This window comes from Ovis aries, chromosome 3 (assembly GCF_016772045.2).
Source record: "Ovis aries strain OAR_USU_Benz2616 breed Rambouillet chromosome 3, ARS-UI_Ramb_v3.0, whole genome shotgun sequence".
NCBI lineage: Eukaryota > Metazoa > Chordata > Mammalia > Artiodactyla > Bovidae > Ovis > Ovis aries.
In genome coordinates, this window is record NC_056056.1 from 58,741,170 (window position 1) to 58,762,645 (window position 21,476).

The 21,476-nt window shown below is 40.3% G+C and overlaps 1 protein-coding gene across 3 annotated transcripts; it reads right to left on the reverse strand.

Annotated features, from left to right (window-relative positions):
* Window positions 1-1,633: 1,633 nt before the first annotated feature.
* KRCC1 (lysine rich coiled-coil 1) lies at window positions 1,634-15,972 on the reverse strand. 3 transcript variants are annotated; one of them, XM_027966756.2, is made up of 4 exons: window positions 15,820-15,972; window positions 6,886-6,992; window positions 5,860-5,972; window positions 1,634-2,982 (listed from the first exon to the last, which is right to left on the reverse strand). In XM_027966756.2, the coding sequence occupies exon 4, from the start codon at window positions 2,961-2,963 to the stop codon at window positions 2,190-2,192; it is 774 nt and encodes a 257-aa protein (XP_027822557.1). In that variant the 5' UTR covers window positions 2,964-2,982; window positions 5,860-5,972; window positions 6,886-6,992; window positions 15,820-15,972; the 3' UTR covers window positions 1,634-2,189. The 3 variants fall into 3 exon arrangements, with proteins under 3 accessions (XP_027822557.1, XP_042102006.1, XP_027822556.1); XM_042246072.1 differs by lacking the exon at window positions 6,886-6,992; XM_027966755.2 differs by lacking the exon at window positions 5,860-5,972.
* Window positions 15,973-21,476: the final 5,504 nt, after the last annotated feature.

Here is a 21,476-nt window from a genome sequence, read left to right on the forward strand (position 1 = left end):
TGCTACACCTGTTGCTGGTTTTAAACTCATTAACTCAGAGCCTGTGATGACTTCTCCCAGTTTTCAGCTCTTCTCAGACCTGTTAATCCTGTTTGGTTCAAAGAAACCCAAAACAATACCAGGGTTAGTTTGGCTCAGGGTGGTGAGAGCGAAGATAGAATTGGACAATAGGAGAGATAATTTGGGGGTAAAACCATGAAGAATCACTGATGGCTCTGATGTAGAAGAGAGTTAAGTGTGATTTTAGTGATTTTTTGGCTTGAACAATTAAGATGGTGTTATTGTGTGCGGAGATGGGGGAAGACTGAGAAGGATGATTGCTGAGAAGTGTGTGCCCTTTTGGTGTTCTAGTTGGAAACAGCAACAAATGCCATTGGTTATGAGTCCAGAACTCACGGAGAAACCTAGTCTAGAAACAGAAATTTAGAGGTCACTGTCTCTGTCAGTTTGGGTTGTTTTAAATACATTATCATAGACTGGGTAGCTCAGCTAGCTCTGATCTTTTCTTTTTTAAATAAGTACTTGCGGTCCATCAGCTGAGAGAAAGGGGGCCTGTATGGGAGGCACCAGGGAGGAAAAGTTTTGAGAAGAGAGCGGAGAGTATAAAAGACATCTCTGAGGGTGGGAAATTCACTAGGGAAACCGGATGGACTGGAGGTTGCGGTCATTAGTTTAAAATAAAATGGGTCACCTATGCCCTTTCCCTCCTCCACTTCCTTCTTCTTCGCTATTTGAGGCCCACTGAGGTAGGAGGCTAGGCAAGGTAGGGACCCAGAGAGGGTTCAGGGCTGAGTAAGGCAGCGGCCTAGCAGGGTGGGGAGACTGGTTACATGCAGAGGGTTGAGCAGAAGGGAATGTGTGTGTGTGTGTGTGTGTGTGTGTGTGTGCATGCACGCGCGCGCTTAGTCACTCAGTTGTGCCTCATTGTGACCTCATGGATTGTGGCCTGCTGTGCTTCTCTATCCTTGGAATTCTCCAGGCAAGAATACTGGAGGGGGTTGCCATTCCCTTCTCCAGGGGGTATTTCTAATGCAGGGATTGAACCTGGGTCTCTTGTACTGCAAGCAGATTCTTTACTGTCTGAGCCACCAGAAAGTCCCAAGGGAATATATAATAAAATATAAAATAAAAAATCATATTAACAAAATAACGTTAAAGTTAATATTATAATATATATGCACAACATTGTAGAATGCAAAGAGTTTTCATATCATGGCATCTTGTTATCCAAGGCATTTTAGAGGCCAGTGCTTCTAGTTATATTTAGTAGTGAGGAAAATAAAGTTGAGAGACTTCCCCAAAGTCACGTAACAACTTGAAGGCATAGCTGAGACTAGAATTCTGGGATCAGATCTCCAGGTCACTACTCTCTACAACAAAAGAGCAGTGCTTGAATACTTGATATCTTTATCATAAAAAAGGGGATTATCAGAATGGAAAATACTGGTCAGGAAAGAATAATCTAATGCCATTTAATTTCAACTATTAATTTCAACTATTTGGAAAAACTGTGGTCATTCACAGATTTCTATCCAAAAAGTGGGTTTAAATTTACTTGGCTATTGCTCTTCCAGAAGAAAATATTCATCGAATAGGAGCAGATCATTGACACAAAACAAAACAAAACAAAAAGTAGAAATTAGAACTTTATTATATTATAAACATTTCCAGAATATAAACTGATTTTGTATTGACTTTTTAAAAACTGTATGTAACTTAAGCTTATTATAATGTATGTCATTTTCCACTTTTCAATCTAGAAAATATACTGCAAGTTAGATCTAACAGGAAAAATATCTATCTAAATTGCTTCACAGAGAAAACTAATGAATATAAAAATACCCACCCCAAACTAAAACCCAATCAAGAAATAGATTCTGTTATTCCTATTAATCCTACTTAAATATAAATGACCTCCCAAGGGAAAAATACTTCCACCATCACAGCAACCAGATGAATAAAAGCAGAGCCACTCTTGTTAAGGGAAATTACATTATGGAAAAGAAAAATGTTGTAATGATTTTAGAAAATAAGGAAAAATATTTCCATGTTGGATAGCAAGCGTACTCTGTTTCCTGTTCTCTTAGCCTTTGTACCTGCTCATGTGAGAAGAGGGATTTGAACATGAACACTGTAAAACCAAGCTTCTCAACTATCAGTTTAACCCTGGGAGAACCAATGCAAGAGCTTCAAAATCCAAGGATAGACTGGTCCCAAAGCATTTCCTCCTCTGTCCTTTCTTGGCCTTGTTCCTTTTTCTCTTTTCTGCGCTTACGTTCCTCTTTCTTAGAGGCTACATCTCGGCTTTTTTTCTCCTTCCGGTTCTTAAGCCTTTCTGTACTGACACTGACTGTTTCTGCCTCCGTTTTGCTGGTTTGGATGCTCTTGTATTTGTCTAAATCTATTTCCTCACAAGCTTTTTCCCTCTTATGCTTGGGCCGCTCCTCCTCTGGCTTTTCTCTGCCTTCCTCTGTGTGCCTTTTCCTCTTCTGATGTATGTGTTTATAACTAGCCTGATGGGCACTGGTACTATTTTCTGGGGAGAGGTGCCTGTAAACTCTAGATTCTACACTGTATGAGCTACAGTTAGACTCGTGCTGACTAAGGTTCGGGGGTACAGGTTTTCCTGAGAAACAGTCCCTGGTGAACTGAGAGTAGCTCAGGGAGTCTAGTCCCAGCCTGCTGTCATGAGCTGGTAGCCACTGAGGTAATTGCTTTTCCACTCTTTGTGAAATACTGCATGATCTTGGGTAGGTTTGGACGGTTCCATATGGGAGTCTTTGCTCAAACATTCTACACCTGGGTCTAGAGTCGACCTCTTCTTTGTACCCATAGGTTTCCAAATAATCCTCTCTCATCTTCCTGAAACAAGTCTTCGGCTCTAAGCCTCTGGCTTTCTGCACTTTGATATAATCTTCAAGTTCATCTTGAAAAGAGTCGTACGTCTTCTTTGAATGCTTCATTAGCTTGACAAGGGATTCTCTGTAGGTAGAAAAAATGAGAGGAAATTCTTCTTATTATTTAATTCTAAATATTTCCTTTACTCTTGAAGAGTCTCAAAAGACAAAGAAGCCCCTTCCCCATCCCAAAATTAAAATCTACTTTGGTATAAAAGTTAAATATCATGACATTATATGCCAAAAAGGAGCATAAGGAAGTCAAATATTGCCTACGCCACTCACAAGTAATTTCATCCTTCTCAGAAGTGAGATGAAGGAGGCAGAAAGGAGCTGACATGTATAATTCTTTCGTAGGGCTAAAAATGTAAGGCTTGTAGGGATGTATGGATAGAAGGACTTACACATCCATGATGAGTGGCCTGATCTGAGTGTTTAAATAATTTCTAAAGTTCAGATTCTTAAACACTGTTGTCTAAGAAAAGTAACAAACCATAGAGAGGTAATTTTTAAAATCTTCTGTTCACTCAAATTAAAATAAACATACATACTCACCAGACAACAGTATTGTAAGACTTAACAATAAAATTGTAAAATGGTTTGGGAATGCTAGAAATTAGAAATCCAGGTATGAGACAAAACTACTCTTAGCTATAGGGCATGAGAAAAGATGAGGGAACGGAGTTCTGTATCTTCTGCATAGGGAATTGGATTTCATTCCGTTACTTCTGATTGGTGAAAAAGACATTCTAGAATGCCTTCTGGTTTGTTCTCTATTAAAGAACTGGTGGGAGGGTTAAGAGGGAAATGGAGGTGAAAGCTTAGAGAAAAGTTTCAGGAGAAATTTCAAGCAGATATGCTAATCTTTGCTTGCTTTTTGGGGGATGGGACAGTACAACTACTATTTCTCTTTCTGTCCCCCACCTCAAATCCTGCATTACAAATATAGCAGAAAATGTACTTAGTATGAGAAGATAATATTTTTGGTGATCTGCTTTATTTCCAAAAATTATGAGGCAGTATAACCCATGTAGTTCCTTCCTTTAACAGAAACAAGTCTGACAGCAATCTAGAGTCATCAACGATCAGCTAGTTTTACTGGCAATTTGAGATTAAAAAGGAAGTTTAAATGAAGCCTAATGTGGTGAGCCAGAAAATTTAGTTCCTATTCAACTTAAATAGCAGAAAAATTTGACTAGAGAAAAATGTAATATAATTATTAAACACGGGCAAAAAAATTTGACCAGACACTTCAGAAAAGAATATACACAAATGGACAATAAGCACATGAAAGATGCTCAATATTATTCATCATCAAGTAGATGTTAATTAAAACCACAAAGCAATACCACCATGTACTTACTAGAATGATTGAAATTAAAGAGATTGGTGAGGATGTAGAATAACTGGAATTCTCAAATGCTGCTGGTAGGATGTAAAATGGTATGACTACTTGGAAAATAGTCTGGTAGTTTCTAAGGAAGTTAGACATACACCTACCATATGATCCAGTTATTCCACTCCTAGATATTTATCCTAAAGAGAAGGAAGTATATGTCCACATAAAGACTTATACATGAATATTCACAGCAGTTTTATGTGTAATAGCCCCAGAAAGGAAAACAAAAAAAGCCCAAATATTGATCAACAGATAAATGCATAAATCAAACAGTGGTATATCCATATAATGGAATCAATGATAAAAAGGATCAGACTATTGATACACTTGACAAAATGGATGACTCTCAAAATAATCAAGGTGACTCAAAGAAGCCTGAGAAAAGAGTACATAATACATGATTCCATGTCCATAAAGCTCTTCAAATAGGAAAACTAACCTATAGTGATACAGTGGTTGCCTGGGAAAAAGTAGGAGGAAGCTCAGCTGGTAAAGGATCTGCCCTCAATGCTGGACACCCTGGTTCCATTCCTGGGTCAGGAAGATCTAACGGAGAAGGGAATGGCAACCCATGCCAGTATTCTTGGGCTTCCCTGGTGGCTCAGACAGTAAAGAATCCACCTGTAATGTGGGAGATCTGTGTTTGATCCCCAGGTTGGGGAGATCCTCTGGAGGAGGGCATGACAACCCACTCCAGTATTCTTGCCTGAAGAATCCCCATGGACAGAGGAGCCTGGCTGGCTACAGTCCATGGGGTTGCACAGAGTTGGACATGACTGAGCGACTCAGCACAGCATTTTAAGGGGCATTTCTGGGGGCATGGATATGTTTACTATCTTAACTGTGGTGATCATTTCATCAATACATGTTTTAAACCTATCAAATTATATACCTGGAATATGTACAGTTTCCTGTACCTTTTATACCTCAATAAAGCTGCTTTTAAAAAGTCACTAATAAGATTAAAAAGATGTTGACAATTGTCAAAACTGGATGATAAGTACAGAAGGTGTCATAATACTGTTTTCTCTATTTTTATGTTTAAAAATGTTTTATAATAAAGAGATTTTACTTCATACTAACAGGATGGCTATAATCAAAAAGATAGATAATAAATAATCTGTTGGCAAAGAGGAGGAAAAACCAGAAACCTCATTCATTCCTGGTGGGAATGTAAAATGGTACAGCAACTTTAGAGAACAGTTTGGCAGTTCTTCAAAATGTCAAACACAGAGTCACCACACAACCCTAGCAATTTCACTCCTAAATATATACCCAAGAGAAATTAAAATCTATGTCGACACAAAAACTTGTACAAAAATGTTCACAGCAGCACTATTACTGACAGCTAAAATGAGAAACAATCAATGTTCATTAGCTGATGAATGGATAAACATAATGTGGCAATTCACACAATGGAACGTTATTCAGCAATATAAAGAAATGAGGTACTACAAAATGGTATAACATGGATGAAACTTGAAGACATGTAGAGCGAAAAAAGCCAACCCCAAAAGATTACAGATGGTGCAGAGATCAATGAAGAGGTGAACTGAACCTTACCCTTATCAGACTGAGACCTTGGTGGAGAAATCTGATCATATTCACTCATTAATTGCTTCCGTTTTTTAGCATGAACTTTCTCCAAACAGCGAGACTGTGCAACAACCGAGGAGCTAAAAACCATGATAGCAGAGATTAAAAAAATCTATTTTTGCCCAATATTCCACTTCCTTTCACCTGAAACCAAGCAATCTTTTCTTCTAAAAAAAAAATTAAACTTGCTTTATTTTGAGGTTTGAAGTTATTGAAGGTTAATTGCTCTATAATGTTGCAAGCACAATCTTGTTATAATGATTAAATAATTCAAAGTTTAGAATTACATCAACATAGATCAACCATCTGAAAACTCACAAAATGCATCTTCAATTTCTTATTTTGTTTCCTGTAAATCTGAAAGTAAAGCCAACTTTTTGAGTGTGTGTTTTGTGCTATGCTTAATCATTCAGTCATGTCTGACTCTGTGCGACCCCATGGATTGGAGCCTGCCCAGGCTCCTCTGTCTATGGGATTCTCCAGGCAAGAATATTGGAGTGGGTTGCCATGCCTTCCTCCAAGGGATCTTCCCAATCCAGGGATCGAACCCAGGTCTCCCGCATTGCAGGTGGATTCTTTACTGTTTGAGCCAAGAGGGAAGCCCAGTGTGTATTTTATCCTTGAAAAATAATATTGTTTATTTTATTTATTTTTTTTAAATTGGGTTATTTTATTTTTTTTTTTAAATTTTTATTTTATTTTTTTCCCCCTTCTCTATACAAATTTTTTTTTTTTAATTTTAAAATCTTTAATTCTTACATGCGTTCAAGTGATCCAAAATTTACACCTCTGAATTTGAAAACAGCACTTGTGAGTTTTAGATTATTTACTCAGGAATTTTACTATATTTAGTCTGAACTAAGAGTGTTATACTTTCACTTGCTTTCAAGTCAAAGTATTAGTATAACATATATAAATAATTCAGTATAAATATGTATAATGCTTCAGTATAAATAATGCTAAAAATTGAGATGTCCTTTATTTTCAACCTACCTCATAATGTGAAATCCATTGTGATTCAAATTATGGCACTAGTTCTTATAAGCCTTCTACAAAAGGTATCTGTAAAATGTTCAGTCTTTGCTCACTCAACGTGGTATCTATGAATAAAATAAGGGCAGGTAAGACATTTACGATAATATTTTCAGTCTTCAACCCTGTATCATTTCATATACCATATCAAATCTTAACTTCTCAAGTTAAGACTGCTTATAAGGCTAAAGTACTAGCTTTTTGCTCACTGGAATGGCAATTTCAATATGAAAACATTTAGTAAGCCTCTGATATTGCATATGAGCTTGAGCAAACTCCAGGAGACAGTGAAGGGCAGGGAAGCCTGGCGTGCTGCAGTTCATGGGGTCACAAAGAGTTGGATATGACTTAGTTACTGAACAACAACAAGAATGTATTTTTTAGTTCAGAAAATACTGCTCTGAAGGAGAAGTTACTGGGGCACATTGCAGTAGGACTCTGGACTTGAGGGAAACGATTTGGGGCATTCAGCCTTAGTACTTTGTGTCTTAGAGCAGACATGTTTCTGATTTCTGATCTTTGTAATTGTTAAAATCCCAGTGGTAGCATCTCTCTCCCCATGTTGGCTAACTTCTCCCATCTGGGACTTAATGTAATTGATTTACTTTTCTAAATGCAGGACTTTACACTTTACCCTGTTAAAGGTTTAGGCCACCATTCTCATCTCTGACGATCTTTAAAATTCAGATTCTTTTAATCTTGGCATTTGCTACAATACTAGTTATAATCTAAAATGGTACACAGTTTTGAACAATAATTTCTTTTAAAAGTTAAACACCTACTATAGGACCCAGTCATTACACTTGTATGTATTTGCCCAAAAGACATGAAAACATGTCCATGCAAAGACCTGTACATGAATATTCATAGCAGCTTTATTTCTTATAGCCAAAAACAGAAACAACTCCATCAGCAGGGGAATGGGTAAGCAAAGTGTGGTATATCCATACAACAGAATTATTCAGCGGTGAAAAGGAACAAAATAGCAATACATACAACATGGATGAATCACAAAATAATCATGCTGAGTAAAAGGCATGAGTACCTACTATGAGTCTACTTATAAAAGTTCTAGAAACACAAATTAATCTATAGTGATAGAAAGCAGATTAGTGGTTTCCAAGCACAAGGATGGAGGGAGGGATAAACTGTAAAGGAGCAGGAGGAAAGTGTTCAAGCTGGTGGAAATACCTGGCATTTTGTTTATGAAAGTAGTTTCATGTCAAATACCTGCCAAAAATTCACTGTACACTTTTAATGAGTGCTGTTTACTATAAGTAAAGTAAACCTCAGTAAAGTGTATGACAGGAGCTTAAAGATCTAACCTGAATGTTTTGGGAAAAAATTCTACCGTAATTTAAACTGGATACATAACTGTGTATTAGTCGCTCAGCTGTGTTTGACTCTTTATGATCCCATGGACTGCAGCCTGACAGGCTCCTCTGTCTGTGGAATTATCCAGGCAAAAATACTAGAGTGGGTTACCATTCCCTTCTCCAGGGAATCTCTCGGACCCAATGAGTGAACCCAGGTCTCCTGCATTGCAGGCAGTTTACCATCTGAGCCACCATATACATATATACACACACAGATATTTGGCCAAGCAACAAGTGGGATCTTAGCTCCCCGACCAGGGATGGAACCCACCTGGGTCCCCTGCACCAGAAGCACAGTCTTAACCACTGAACTTTAGGGAAGTCCCTAAACTTGATCTTTAAATGTTGGCTTTGTTTCCAGGAAGATCATCCACCTAACATAGCTTAAGCCAACTATGCAGAACTACTGGTTGCCACATAATGTTAATTTTCTCACTGCTTCTAGAGCTAGACATAGGGACTCTGGAGTCAGTACTGGCACTTATTATATAGACTTGGTTAAGTTTTTCAGGTATTCTGGATCTTAAGGAAATTAACAAATGTAACGTACTTAGAAGACTATATGGCACATAGTAAATGCTGTACAATTGGGCTGTTTTTATTGTTATTCGGGATTTCATCCATTTAACTGAAATGTTTTCCCAACCAATTATTCCAGTAACTGTGTGGTCAGCTGCTTGTTGTGTCTGACCATTTGGGACCCTAAGGACTGTAGCCTGCTAGGCTCCTTTGTCCATGGGACTCTCCAGCCAAGAATACTGGAGTGGGTTGACATGCCCTCCAGGGGTCTTCCCACCTAAGGATGGAGCCTTCGTCTCCTTGTCTCCTGCATTGCAGACAGATTCTTTACCCACTGAGCCATCTAAAAGCCCATTCCAGTAACTACAGAAAGCCAAATGAAGAAAAGATTATGGTTATACAGGTCAGGAGCACCTGACAGGAGTACCTAATTATTTGCATTTCAAGCTAACCTTTTTTTTTCTTAAATGAAAGGTCAAATTTCAACTTGATTCTTACTATCTTTTCTGATTGCTGATTTTAAACCAACTCTTATAAGATTTCAGTTTATGTCCTGTGTTAATGTTTGCTATATGTACTTTGATGTCTAAAAGAATAATCGAATGTTAAGCAGAAGTACCCAATCTATTTACAAGTTGATAGGTCTCAAGCAAGAAATAGTTTGTTTCTTCTGAAACTCATTTGGAGTATTTTTCTCAGATTGGGGTTAATTTTTGTAAAAAATCTAGCAAAATTCTGAAAACTTGATGTTCCTATTTGTACATCACAAGTCTAGTTATAGATGACTATCTACAATGCCATTCACTTCCAGGAAAGATACAGTGCAAATAGAAAGAAAATGTAATCTTTTATTTGGAGAAATGAAACTGCACCTTGTTATTCAATATCTCTACAAGGCTTGGTCTTATTTCAGTATTAACAGGTAAAGCCATTGCAAAAGCTAAAGTAATAAAAACACTGCACATGAACTACTGAGTCAAATATGAAAAATGAAAAGTATGAATTACTTGCAATTCAAACTGTCTAAAAAGACTTAGTATTTAATAAAATACTAAGAACCACTCCACTTTTCCTAATTCTAGTCTTGTCAGAAAATTTGTTACACCCCAATTCAGGGGCTTCCCTGGCAGCTCAGATGGAAAATAATCTGCCTGCAATGCAGGAGACCAGGTTTGATCCCTGGGTGGGGAAGATCTCCTGAAGAAGGGAATGGTTACCTACGTCAGTATTTTCGCTTGGAGAATTCCATGGACAGAGAAGCCTGGGAGGCTACAGTCCATCGGGTCAGAGTTGGACACCACTAAGCAAGCATACAATCACCCTTTTAGAAATCTCAAAACCTGAATTTAACTTTTGCAATGTATGATATATGTTTTTAATATGCCACAATAGGTTTAGTAGGTTTGATGAGTAAATCAACTCAATCTGAGTGAAAAATTTACTAAAAATGTTCATGTCCACAAGACACTACCTGATTTGTGTTGTGACATGACATTGTTTTTAAAAATACTTATTAAATATCTTTAATCACTGAAGAAAAACTGAGCAAAATTAGAATGTTAATTTGGCAAGTTTTAGGTGTAGTTTCCCTTTAATAAATTCTTCTTTAAATATATCAAATTAATGACACGGTACTACACTTTTACATCGAGTTCACTAAGAAGCATTAAAGGACATTTTCCCCACCATTTGCATCTTCTCTCAGCAATGTTATGTACTATTCACTGTACTTTGTTAAAGTTATCCAAAAGTATTGTTTTTTTAATGCAATAGTTAATAGTATTTTTAAAAAATCTCAATGTCTAATTGTTACTAACATTTACAGATAGTATTGGTTTTGTATATTAACCTTGTACTTTGTGTCCTTGCTAAACTCACTTATTCTAGTAGCTTTTCCAAAATTCCTTGGGGTTTTCTACATAGATGATCATTTATTGTTGTTTAGTTGCTAAGACGTGTCTGACTGTTTTGTGACCCCGTGGACTGTGAACTGCCAGGCTCCTCTGTCCATGAAATTTCACACTGGAGTGGGTTTGCCTCTTCCTTCTCCAGGGGATCTTCCCAACCCAGGGACTGAACTTTATTCTCCAGCACTGCAGGCATTCTTTACCACCGAGCCACCAGGGAGCCCATAGATGATCAGATCATTAGTATCAGCAAACAAAGTGTGATTTCTTCCTCTCCAATCTGCAAACCTTTTTTCCTTTCCTGACTATACTGGTTAGGACGTCCAGGACAATACCAAAAAGAACTGGTGAGAATTGACATCCCTGCCTTGCTCCTGGCTCTTGAGATTGGCAATCTTTTAATACCATTATAACCTTAAGGAAGACTAGAGCACATTATGTATCAGGAAAGGGGTTCCCAACCCCTGGGCCACGGACAGTTAACTGTCTCGGCCTCTTAGGAACAGGGCTGCAAAGTGGAAGATAAGCGGCCGGCGACCAAGCAAAGCTTCATCTGTATTTATACCTGATCATCACTTGCATTCCCCAGTCCGTGTAAAAATTGTCTTCCACGGAACTGGTCCCTGGCGCCAAAACTGTTGGGGAAAGCTATTTTAGACTAGGTAACCGATTCCATTCTCTTAACCAAAATATGCTGCTTTATTCCTTTTTACCAGAAGGTCAAATTTCATTTAAGAAGTTTTGAGAGATGCAGTGCATACGTTCTAGCATTATGAATATTCTTAACTGAGTTAGTTATTAACCTTGCCTTTTCAGGAAATGAAATTAGTATGTGACCTGAGTTTGCCATAGAACTGGATGACATATTTTACACTAATAAAATCACAAAAGTAACAGGATTTGCTATGTCACATTTCCAATGACAAAACATAAAGGAATTAACAAAATCATTACTTGGGATTACTGATTACAGATGTAATATAAAATTTATGTCTATTTATATTGGTTGTGCTGTATAGCTTTCGGGATCTTAGTTCCCTAACCTAGACTCCAGCAGGAAAAGCGCTGATTCCTAAGCATTAGACCGTCAGGGAATTTCCTGTCTTTACTTAAACTAAGCCTTTGGTAAAGAATCCACCTGCAGTTCAGGAGACCTGGACTCGACTCATGGGTTGGGAAGACCCCTGGAGATGGAAATGGCAACCCACTCCAGTATTCTTGCATGGAAATTTTCATGGACAGAAGAGCCTGGTGGGCTACAGTCCATGGGGTCACAAAGAGTTGGACATGACTGAGTGACTGCGCATACACAAATGTTTTGAATATCAATCACTGTAAGTAATCTATGGCTAGCTAGCTCAAAGATCTTGACTAGATCAACTAACAAATTAGCTTTACTTGGGCCAAGGCAGACATTCTGAATCAGAATGTCATCAAATATGTGCCAGTCCTTGCCAAAGGTCAGTAAATGTGAATAGGTCAGTAAGAGTGATCATGTCCTAACATAAGAACCTGGTTCATGGGAGGGGCTCTAAATGGTTTCTGAATAACTATAAGGGCTTATTAGCTTGATTTTCTGTCATCTGTCTCGAATCTCTGCGAAAAAACAAAGGAACACTTCAACAATTGCTATGTAAATGGGTTAGATTCAATAAGCAGTTGGAAATGTTCTTCATTCTCAAAATGAGTCTAATTTTCTTTTCTTTTAAAAAGCCAAATAAGAAAGAACTGTTTGCTGTGGTTTTGTTTCTATTGATTTCTTAGGGATATTATTGTTCTGAAAAAAGTTTTTAACTGTCAAAAATATTTGAGAAACTTCTTTTAATGAATTACAAAGTGTCCTGGAAAATCTTACTACACTTTCACCATAAATGTGATGTATATTTCTTTTCATGTAAGTCTGGTCATGTGGTATTTGAGTTTTTGTGATTGAGTCTAATTTCTCAACTTCCTATTTGTAATTTATACCTTCTATATGTTCCTTGCTTGCAAATTCTTAATCCTTACTGACCTTTATTATCAAGTCTAGTTTAAGAGAAGCTCCTTCATTAAGTATTACAGCTATAGATGAAAATGGATCAGGAGTTTTAATAGTCCTTTCAGGATCTTGAAAAGGAGAGAGGAATTTAATAATTGAAAGGATGACAATTCTTTGACACCTTTTGGAGGAATCTTAAGAAAAAAAGATATTGGCTAAGTACTAGATAAATTTCTTTTCTCTTCTGGCTCATGTACAATTAGAAATTACATTAGGCTTTTATAAATATCTAAACTAAAAATATACTGGGTCCTAGGAATATTTTAAATAGAATATATTTACCATTTGTTAAGTAGCAGTTAACTGAACAATTAATAAATATATTTACTTAAAAGTGACAAGAGGTAATTTTTAGGTAGTAAATTCTATTTTCCAAATCCTAACAAAATCTCAGCTGTAATTCAAAATATTTCACTACTCTTTGAATGTCACTTGACAGCCATTGTAAGTCAAAGTTTCACATTTTATAAATTGCTGTTCTAGTACACAGCCAAGCCAAACCAGTTCGTAATTTTAAAGTTGGTGAGGTCCTCTATTTGGTTAGTGCAGACTTCCTCAATCTTGACACTAACATCTCATGTAGGATAATCCTTTGTGGAGGCTGTGGTATGTCTATGTTGGTGCCCTGTGCTTTTCATGTTGTGTGTGGCATCTCTGGCATCTAGCAGATACCAGTAGTACCTGTGCTCACCAAGCCGTTCCTTGTCCAGTGGCAAAAACTAAGAAAAAAAGTCTCCAAACGTTGCCAACTGTCCTCTAAGGTAGGGGTGGGGCAAAAGCATCTGTTTGTGAAAGTCACTCAATTGGGCTAGTCCAACTCCCCTCCCCACAGATGACAAAACAAGTTCAGAAAGTTTGGGACTTAGTGTCATAAAGCTAGTTGAGAAATTAGCACTAGAATCTATTTAGTCAAAGACTCCTATGCCCTCATAACCACCTTGAAGCAGTACAGAAAGGTAATTGCCTGCCAACACTTTGTTTTGAACTGATTTTGTTTAGTCTTTAGTAACTGCACATATTCCAAGTCACTGCAAAAAACAAAACAAAAAAACCCACTCTGGCAAAAAGCCTCCCCCCCCCCCCCCCATGAGAAACTGTTTCCAAATTTCTGTTATGTGGCTATGGAAGCTAAACTGAATTGTAGTCTTGACATCATAATAGCTCAGGCTTGTTAGTGAAAGGCAGGAAGTTTGGTATGAAAGCAGAAAATTCAGATTTTATTTTTTTAATCTCAGAACAGTAATACTAACCCAGGCTGATTGAAGACACTAAACCTAGTCTTCTAAAAGTTTATCACTAAGGTACTTAATGAAACATCATTTGCTTGCAGATTCTGATTTCCATTTTTAGTGAATGGAATTTATATAAAATACTTACAAAATGTTCTAAGAAATTTATAATATTTTACTGTTTTGTCATTCCTTCAAGTGAAAGGTATAAAAGATTATCTAAGAGTACACAAAAATAGAGTATACTGTGGAAGATGAAAATAAAAATTATTTTAATGAAGTTATATTTACTGCAGTCCCTCAGGAAAAAAGAAAATTACCCAACAATGTTCTGCCTTCCACCAAAAATAATGTTCTCATTTTGTCTTTCTGGAGACAAAAAGCAACACGAGGCAACACTGCAATTACTAAAAATTAACTATGAAACTGAAGATGGCTGAATGTTCTACTAGAATCTTCTGCAGTGGGATCAAGCGCCACCATGCAAAATCATTTCAAAACTGCCTTAAAGCCTAAACTCAGTTTGGAACCAGCAGTTTGTTTGTAAGTTCTTATAGTACTTGTAAGAATCCAAACACCTCTTAGATCGAAATGGTCAAGAAGTAGCTCTTTGTTTTAGGGAAAATGAATTGGTGAAAACTGTAAAAACTCTAGGCAGGTATACTCCTTTCAAACTTTTGCAGAGACCTGACCAGATTTTAACATGGTCAAGTTTGAATGAACCAGCCCCATCGTTGAGCTCAGGTCTGGAAACGCTCACGGCTGTCAAATATTTACTGTTTGTTCTAGCCAACATCTGATGAGGATCCTGGCCTCTCTTTCATAGTTCTTACTAAAGGGTTTACAATTGCGAACTCTCCCTCAGTCTCTGAAATGTATTTGTGTCTCCTACAGCTCGGGAGTGTCTGAGTCTCACGGATCGAAAAGTCATTCCTTTGAAATGTGATGATCATGTACTTTCAGAGCCTGTCTCCCAGTTCCTGTGGGAAAACAGAATTCTCTCTTCCATAATTGCCAGCAAGCTGACACTGCCCAACCCTTTGTAATTCTGCACTTCCCCGACTCTACTTGAATCCCACCCTTCCCCATTCCTTAAGACCCCCAGTCACTTCTGCGAAAAGTCGGAATGGAGCTCAGTATTTTTCCTACTATCAGTAGTTACTGAATAAAAGTTGTTTTCGCCGCCCTAACTGAAGTCCTGCTTTGACACTGGCAGGTGGTACCTATTAAAACCCACACCACTAACAAGATGAGCTTGTACATCTTGGAGGCTTGTTTTAAAGGGTGTTATCCTCAAAAAACCCGGAGAAACTCTGCGAAGTGATCCCTCAAAAACTTCACCCCCTCTTCTCTTCCTCCAGGGCCCCAGGAACCTTGGGCTCGCGTGTTTACTTCCTATTCTCCCCAAACTCCGACTCCACTTCTTCCTACGTTGAGAATGAGGTCGCTACTTTCCGGGATGTTGACTTTCACCCAGCGCAGGTCTACGCCCTTCCGCGTCTGGGGCCTTTTCTCTCCTTGCCTCTGGCCCCATCACATCCTCCCCTTCCCTCGCCCTGACACTGTCTACAGCCTCGGCCGGGTCGCCTCTCTCCCGCTCCAACCTCAGCGCCCCCGGCAGCGGAGACGTCCCTTTCTCCCTCCGCGATCCACGTGGGAGCCCGGCGCCCGTTTCCCAGGGGTGACGGGTGGGGAGGGGAGCGGAGAGCCTCAGGTCCTGTCCGGTCCGCCATTTCGCACTCTCCGGGCGCGCCGGGCCTTTACCGGGTCGCAGGATGGAGGGGCTGAAGGCCCGGGCCGCCCCCGCCGCCGGGGCGGGAACTCACCTTCTCTGAGGCAGGGGCAGCGTCTACAACTACTGTCCCCCTCCCCGCCAGCGCCGCCAGCCCGGGGATAGGCCGAGGTGGAGGTGGCGGAGAGGCAGGGACAACCGCTGCCGCACCGCCGCCTCCGCCGCTGCCGAACAGGCGGGGTAAGAGGAGGAGGAGGAGGCGGAGACCGGACTTCCTGAGGGGAAGTCGCCGCCACCACCAGCGGCTGACTGGACGGAACCGGGGACCATGGCGGCGAGGCGCACTACCGCGCTTGCGCAGTCTGCCGCCTCTACGAAAGCCCCGCCCTCCCGGTTGCCCTACCCGCTCAGTGCGCCCCTTCGCGAGTTCTCTTCTACCCTGGCTTGCATTAGCCTTTCTTTTGCTGTTGCTTGGTGTACCTTGGTGTTCCTTGCTGTTACTTGGTCTTTTGCTGTTCTTTGGTGATTTCCCTGGTGGCTCAGTCGGTAGAGAGTCTGCCTGCAATTTGGGAGACCTGAGTTCGATCCCTGGGTCAGGAAGATCCCCTGGAGGAGGCAATGGCAACCCACTCTAGTATTCTTTCCTGGAGAATCCCATGGACCGAGGAGCCTGGTGGGCTACAGTCCATGGAGTCACAAAGAGTCGGACAGGACTGAAGCGACTTAGCACGCACCCACCATTGGAAGAGAGGAAAAACTCCTGGGGCAGCTCACTTTGGGAGAGTCTGAAACCAATTAGGAAGCCGGTACCCGACGATCCTACATTCAGGGCAGCAAAGGAGACACAGATGTAAAGAACAGACTTTTGGACTCAGTAGGAGAAGGCGAGGTTTTGAGAGAATAGCCCTAAAACATGTGCATTACCATGTGGTAATCATGTGCATTACCATATGCTCTTGTACCAGTGCAAGTTCAATACATGAGTCAGGGCACCCAAAGCTGGTGCTCTGGGACAGCCCAGAGGGATAGGGTGAGGAAGGAGGTGCGAGGAAGATTTAGGATGTGTGTGTGTGTGTGTGTGTGGGGGGGGGGGGCACGTATACTTGTGGCCGATTCATGTTGCTGTATGGCAAAAACCATCACAATATTGTAATTATCTTCCAATTAATGGAAAAAAAAAAACCCCACAAAAAACCCTAGAATTTTCCTGGTTCTGTAGTTAAGAACCCACTTTGCAAAGCAGGGGACTTGGGTTCAATCTAAGATCCCACATGCTGAGGAGCAACTAAGCCTGCCCTTGTTGCAGAGAGTCCATGTGCAACAAGGAAAGATCCTGCATGACACAACACAGACCCTGAGTGCTGCAACTAAGACCAGACATAGCCAAATGAATAAAATTTTTAAAAAATCAGAAAAATACATGCCTTCCTCCCTTGCTGGTTTTCTTTGTTAGAGCCTTTAATACAGGGTGAGAAATCCTTGGTCTTGATATGCTGTCATCATTGCTCCGTAAATGACTTCTTTCTCTCTCCTGACACCCTCAGTGTATGCAAGTATACATACACACCGGTTCATTTCATCCTCTAATTCCCTGTCTCCCAAGGAAATTAATACCCTGTTTGTGGTCATTTCCTTTCATATGAATATAATATATATTCATGTGATCATGTGATAAAGATATACTCATTTGAAAGGAATATATGTGTGACTGGGGAAAAAAGTTTCAATTATTTTTGAATTTCATAAGATTTACGTCTTTCTCTAGCAGTATTCTAGGACTTGTTTCACTTGCTGTTTTAAGGTACATCCAAGCTGTTGCATATACGTGTAATTTCCTCGTTTCGTTGCTGTACAATATTCCACCCATCTCCCAGTTGATGGGCACGCCCCCTGGTGCACTGTGCAAAAGTTTCTCTTCTGTATGTTCTCCTTTCCTGTCAAACTAGCATTGCCTAATTTCAAGTTCTCATTATCTTTTGTTAGAGCCAGGGCAATATCTGCCTTACTTATCATCATTCCTGATTTTGTTACTGAAAGTGGGTTCTGGGCTGCTCGGTGCTCAAAAGTCAATAAAAAGTCCAGTTTAGTGGGAAGGAAAGTTTTCTTTATTTCAGATGCCAGCAAGGGGGAGATAGGGTGGAATCTGTGGAAAGACTAACTCCTACCCTTGACAATCAGTGGACAAGAGCTTTTATAGACAGAGGGAGTGGCTCCATGCAGAAACAGCACAGTCAGCTCTGACAGTCACCTTGAAATTGGTCATCAGTGGTCTGACCAGTGTCATCTTGATTGTTTTGTGTGCTGTGGTTTGCTTGCTCAGTCATGTCTGACTCTTTGCGATCCCATGGACTGTAGCCAGGCTCCTCTGTCCATGGGGATTCTCTAGGCAGAAATACTGGAGTGCATTGCCATGCCCTTCTCCAGGGGATCTTCCCAACCCAAGGATCGAACCCAGGTCTCCCACTTTGCAGGTGGATTCTTTACCATCTGAGCCACCAGGGAAGCCCATGAATATTAGAGTGGGTAACCTACTTCTTCTGCAGGGGATCTTTCTGATCCAGGAATTGAACCAGGGTTTCCTGCATTGTAGGCAGATTCTTTACCAGCTGAGCTACCAGGGAAGCCCCTGATTGTTTTAGGTACAGTTAATCTTCAGGGTCGGTTTATTCCCATTTCCTTGAGGCCAGTTCTTGGAACTGGGGCAGCTTATGTCATGGCCTACAGTCTGGTCATCATGTGGTTAACTTCATCTGTGGGGAGAAATATCTATAAGACAGCTCATAGGATACAGCTCAGAATATTATCTATACCTCTTGGGGAGGAACTAAAGGCCCGTGACTTTGCTTAATGACTGCATTATTATCATTTCTCCTTTGACTGTTTTCCTTTGTTTATGCATTTTTTCACTTCTCTGATTAAATTTATTCTTCGGCTAAAGTTGTTCCATTATTTTGCCCACAAAGGTCCATGTAGTTAAAGCTATGGTTTTTCCAGTAGTCATGTATGGATGTGAGAGCTGGATCATAAAGAAAGCTGAGTGCTTTCTTTCAAAGAAGAATTGATGCTTTTGAACTTTGGTGCTGAAGAAGACTCTTGAGAGTCCCTTGGATTGCAAGAAGATCAAACCAGTCAATCCTAAAGGAAATTAATTCTGAATATTCTTTGGAAGGACTGATGCTGAAGCTGAAACTAGTACTTTGGCCACCTAATGCGAAGAGCCAACTCATTGGAAAAGACCCTGCTGGGGAAGATTGAAGCCAGGAGGAGAAGGGGACGACAGGACGAGATGGTTGGGTGGCATCACTGACTCAATGGACATGAGTTTGAGCAAACTCCAGGACATAGTGAAGGACAGGGAAGCCTGGTGTGCTGCAGTCCATGGAGTCAAAAAGAGTTGGATAGGACTGAGTGGCTGAAGAAAAAGAGCTATTCCACAGACAAAGGCAGGCTGAGGACATAGTGGGGTGGGGGATGGGAAGGACCATAAGGTACTGCTACATTTCAATTTCACCCTCCAGCCTACTCTCGGTACTGCCAAAGGGTACTACCTGGAAGTCATTACTGGCTCTTCATCCAGTCAAACATGAATACTGTAGTACTGGGCTCCTGTGCACCTCGCTGATCTCATTATCTTCCCGCTGTTCTCACCTCCCCACCCTGCTCTCGCTTTATGATTCAGCAACATTAAACCTTTACCGATTCCCATAAACACCACGCATAACTCAGCTTATTGCATCTGCCCCTTCTTCCTGAACACCCTCTCCCTACTTCCGAATGAATTCCTCTTTTCCTCAGAAATAAACACTATCCTGAATTCAGCATTTCTTATTCTCATGCTCAAAAGTCAATAAAGAGGCCAGGTTGGTGGAAAGGAAAGTTTTCTTTTTTTTGAATACCAGCAAGGGGAGAGGTAGCCTGGTTCTTTAAATTTTTACTACATAGATATGTATCCCTAAGTAACATGACATATTACTTTGCATAATTTAAAACTTTACATAAATGTTATTTTGCCTACTATACTATTTTTTTATATTAACCTCTGTTGAGTTGTGAGGTTATAACTGATTCCCTTTCATAGCTCTATAACATCCATTGTATGAATACACATGAGCTATCCATTCTCCTGTCTTAAGACTTTGGGCTTATTTCCCATTTCTAATTTTATAGACGATGCTGCTTTATCTTTCTTGTTCAGTCTCCTTATGCACACATGTGAGAGTTTCTCTGGGGGGTTATACTTAGGAGAGGGATCTACTTTCTAACTAGGAAGTCTCAGTAATACCCACCTCAAAGGATGTTGTGAAAGCAATATGAAGTAATGCAAATAAAGCACAGTTTCAAGCATTCAAACACTTATTTTTGCTGTATATGAAACACTGGGACATAAAGGGAGACATAGTCTGGTGACAGAGGATAAAGTGAAGTGTAATATGTGTGCTTCTTTAGCTCCCAGAATACCAACTGGTTGTCTATACAATATCATGTTGTTTCTTTACCTCCATATCTCTGCTCATACTGCTCTGTTCTTGGGCCTGAAATGGTTCCCTGCCCCCCCCCCCCACACTTATCTTTGTCTGCTACTTCTCTGAAGCCTTCCCTAATTTCCTAGGCTGCCATTACTACCCTTTCCCCTTTGCCTTGTACATCTCTATATGGATACGTGTGTGCTAAGTCATTTCAGTGTCTGACTCTTTGCAACTCCATGTACTGTAGCCTGCCAGGCTCTTCTGTCCATGGGATTCTCCAGGCAAGAATACTGGAGTGGGTTGCCATGCCCTGCTCCAGTGGATCTTCCCAACCCAGGGATTGAGCCCTTGACTCCTTTGGTTCCTGAATTTCAGGCAGATTCTTTATCACTGAGCAACCAGGGAAGCTGCCATTTCCTATAATGCTCCCTAAATGGTCAATGTCTTAGATACCAGGCCTGTATTTCAAAAAGTTTTTGTTGGAGTAGAGTTGCTTTACAATTTTGCATTAGTTTCCACTGTACAGCAAAGTGAAACAGCTATCAGTTCAGTTCAGTTCAGTCGCTCAGTCGTGCCCGACTCTTTGCGACCCCATGAATCGCAGCACACCAGGCCTCCCTGTCCATCACCAAAACGCAGAGTTCACTCAGATTCACGTCCATCGAGTCAGTGATGCCATCCAGCCATCTCATCCTCTGTCGTCCCCTTCTCCTCCTGCCCCCCATCCCTCCCAGTATCAAAGTCTTTTCCAATGAGTCAACTCTTCACGTGAAGTGGCCAAAGTACTGGAGTTTCAGCTTTAGCATCATTCCTTCCAAGAAATCCCAGGGCTGATCTCCTTCAGAATGGACTGGTTGGATCTCCTTGTAGTGAAACGGACTCTCAAGAGTCATCTCCAACACCACAGTTCAAAAACATCAATTCTTCAGCACTCAGCTTTCTTCACAGTCCAACTCTCACATCCATACATGACTACTGGAAACACCATAGCCTTGACTAGATGGAACTTAGTCGGCAAAGTAATGTCTCTGCTTTTGAATATGCTATCTAGGTTGGTCATAACTTTTCTTCCAAGGAGTAAGCATCTTTTGATTTCATGGCTGCAGTCACCATCTACAGTGATTTTGGAGCCCCCCCAAATAAAGTCTGACACGGTTTCCACTGTTTCCCCATCTATTTCCCATGAAGTGATGGGACCGGATGCCATGATCTTAGTTTTCTGAATGTTGAGCTTTAAGCCAACATTTTCACTCTCCTCTTTCACTCTCATCAAGAGGCTTTTTAG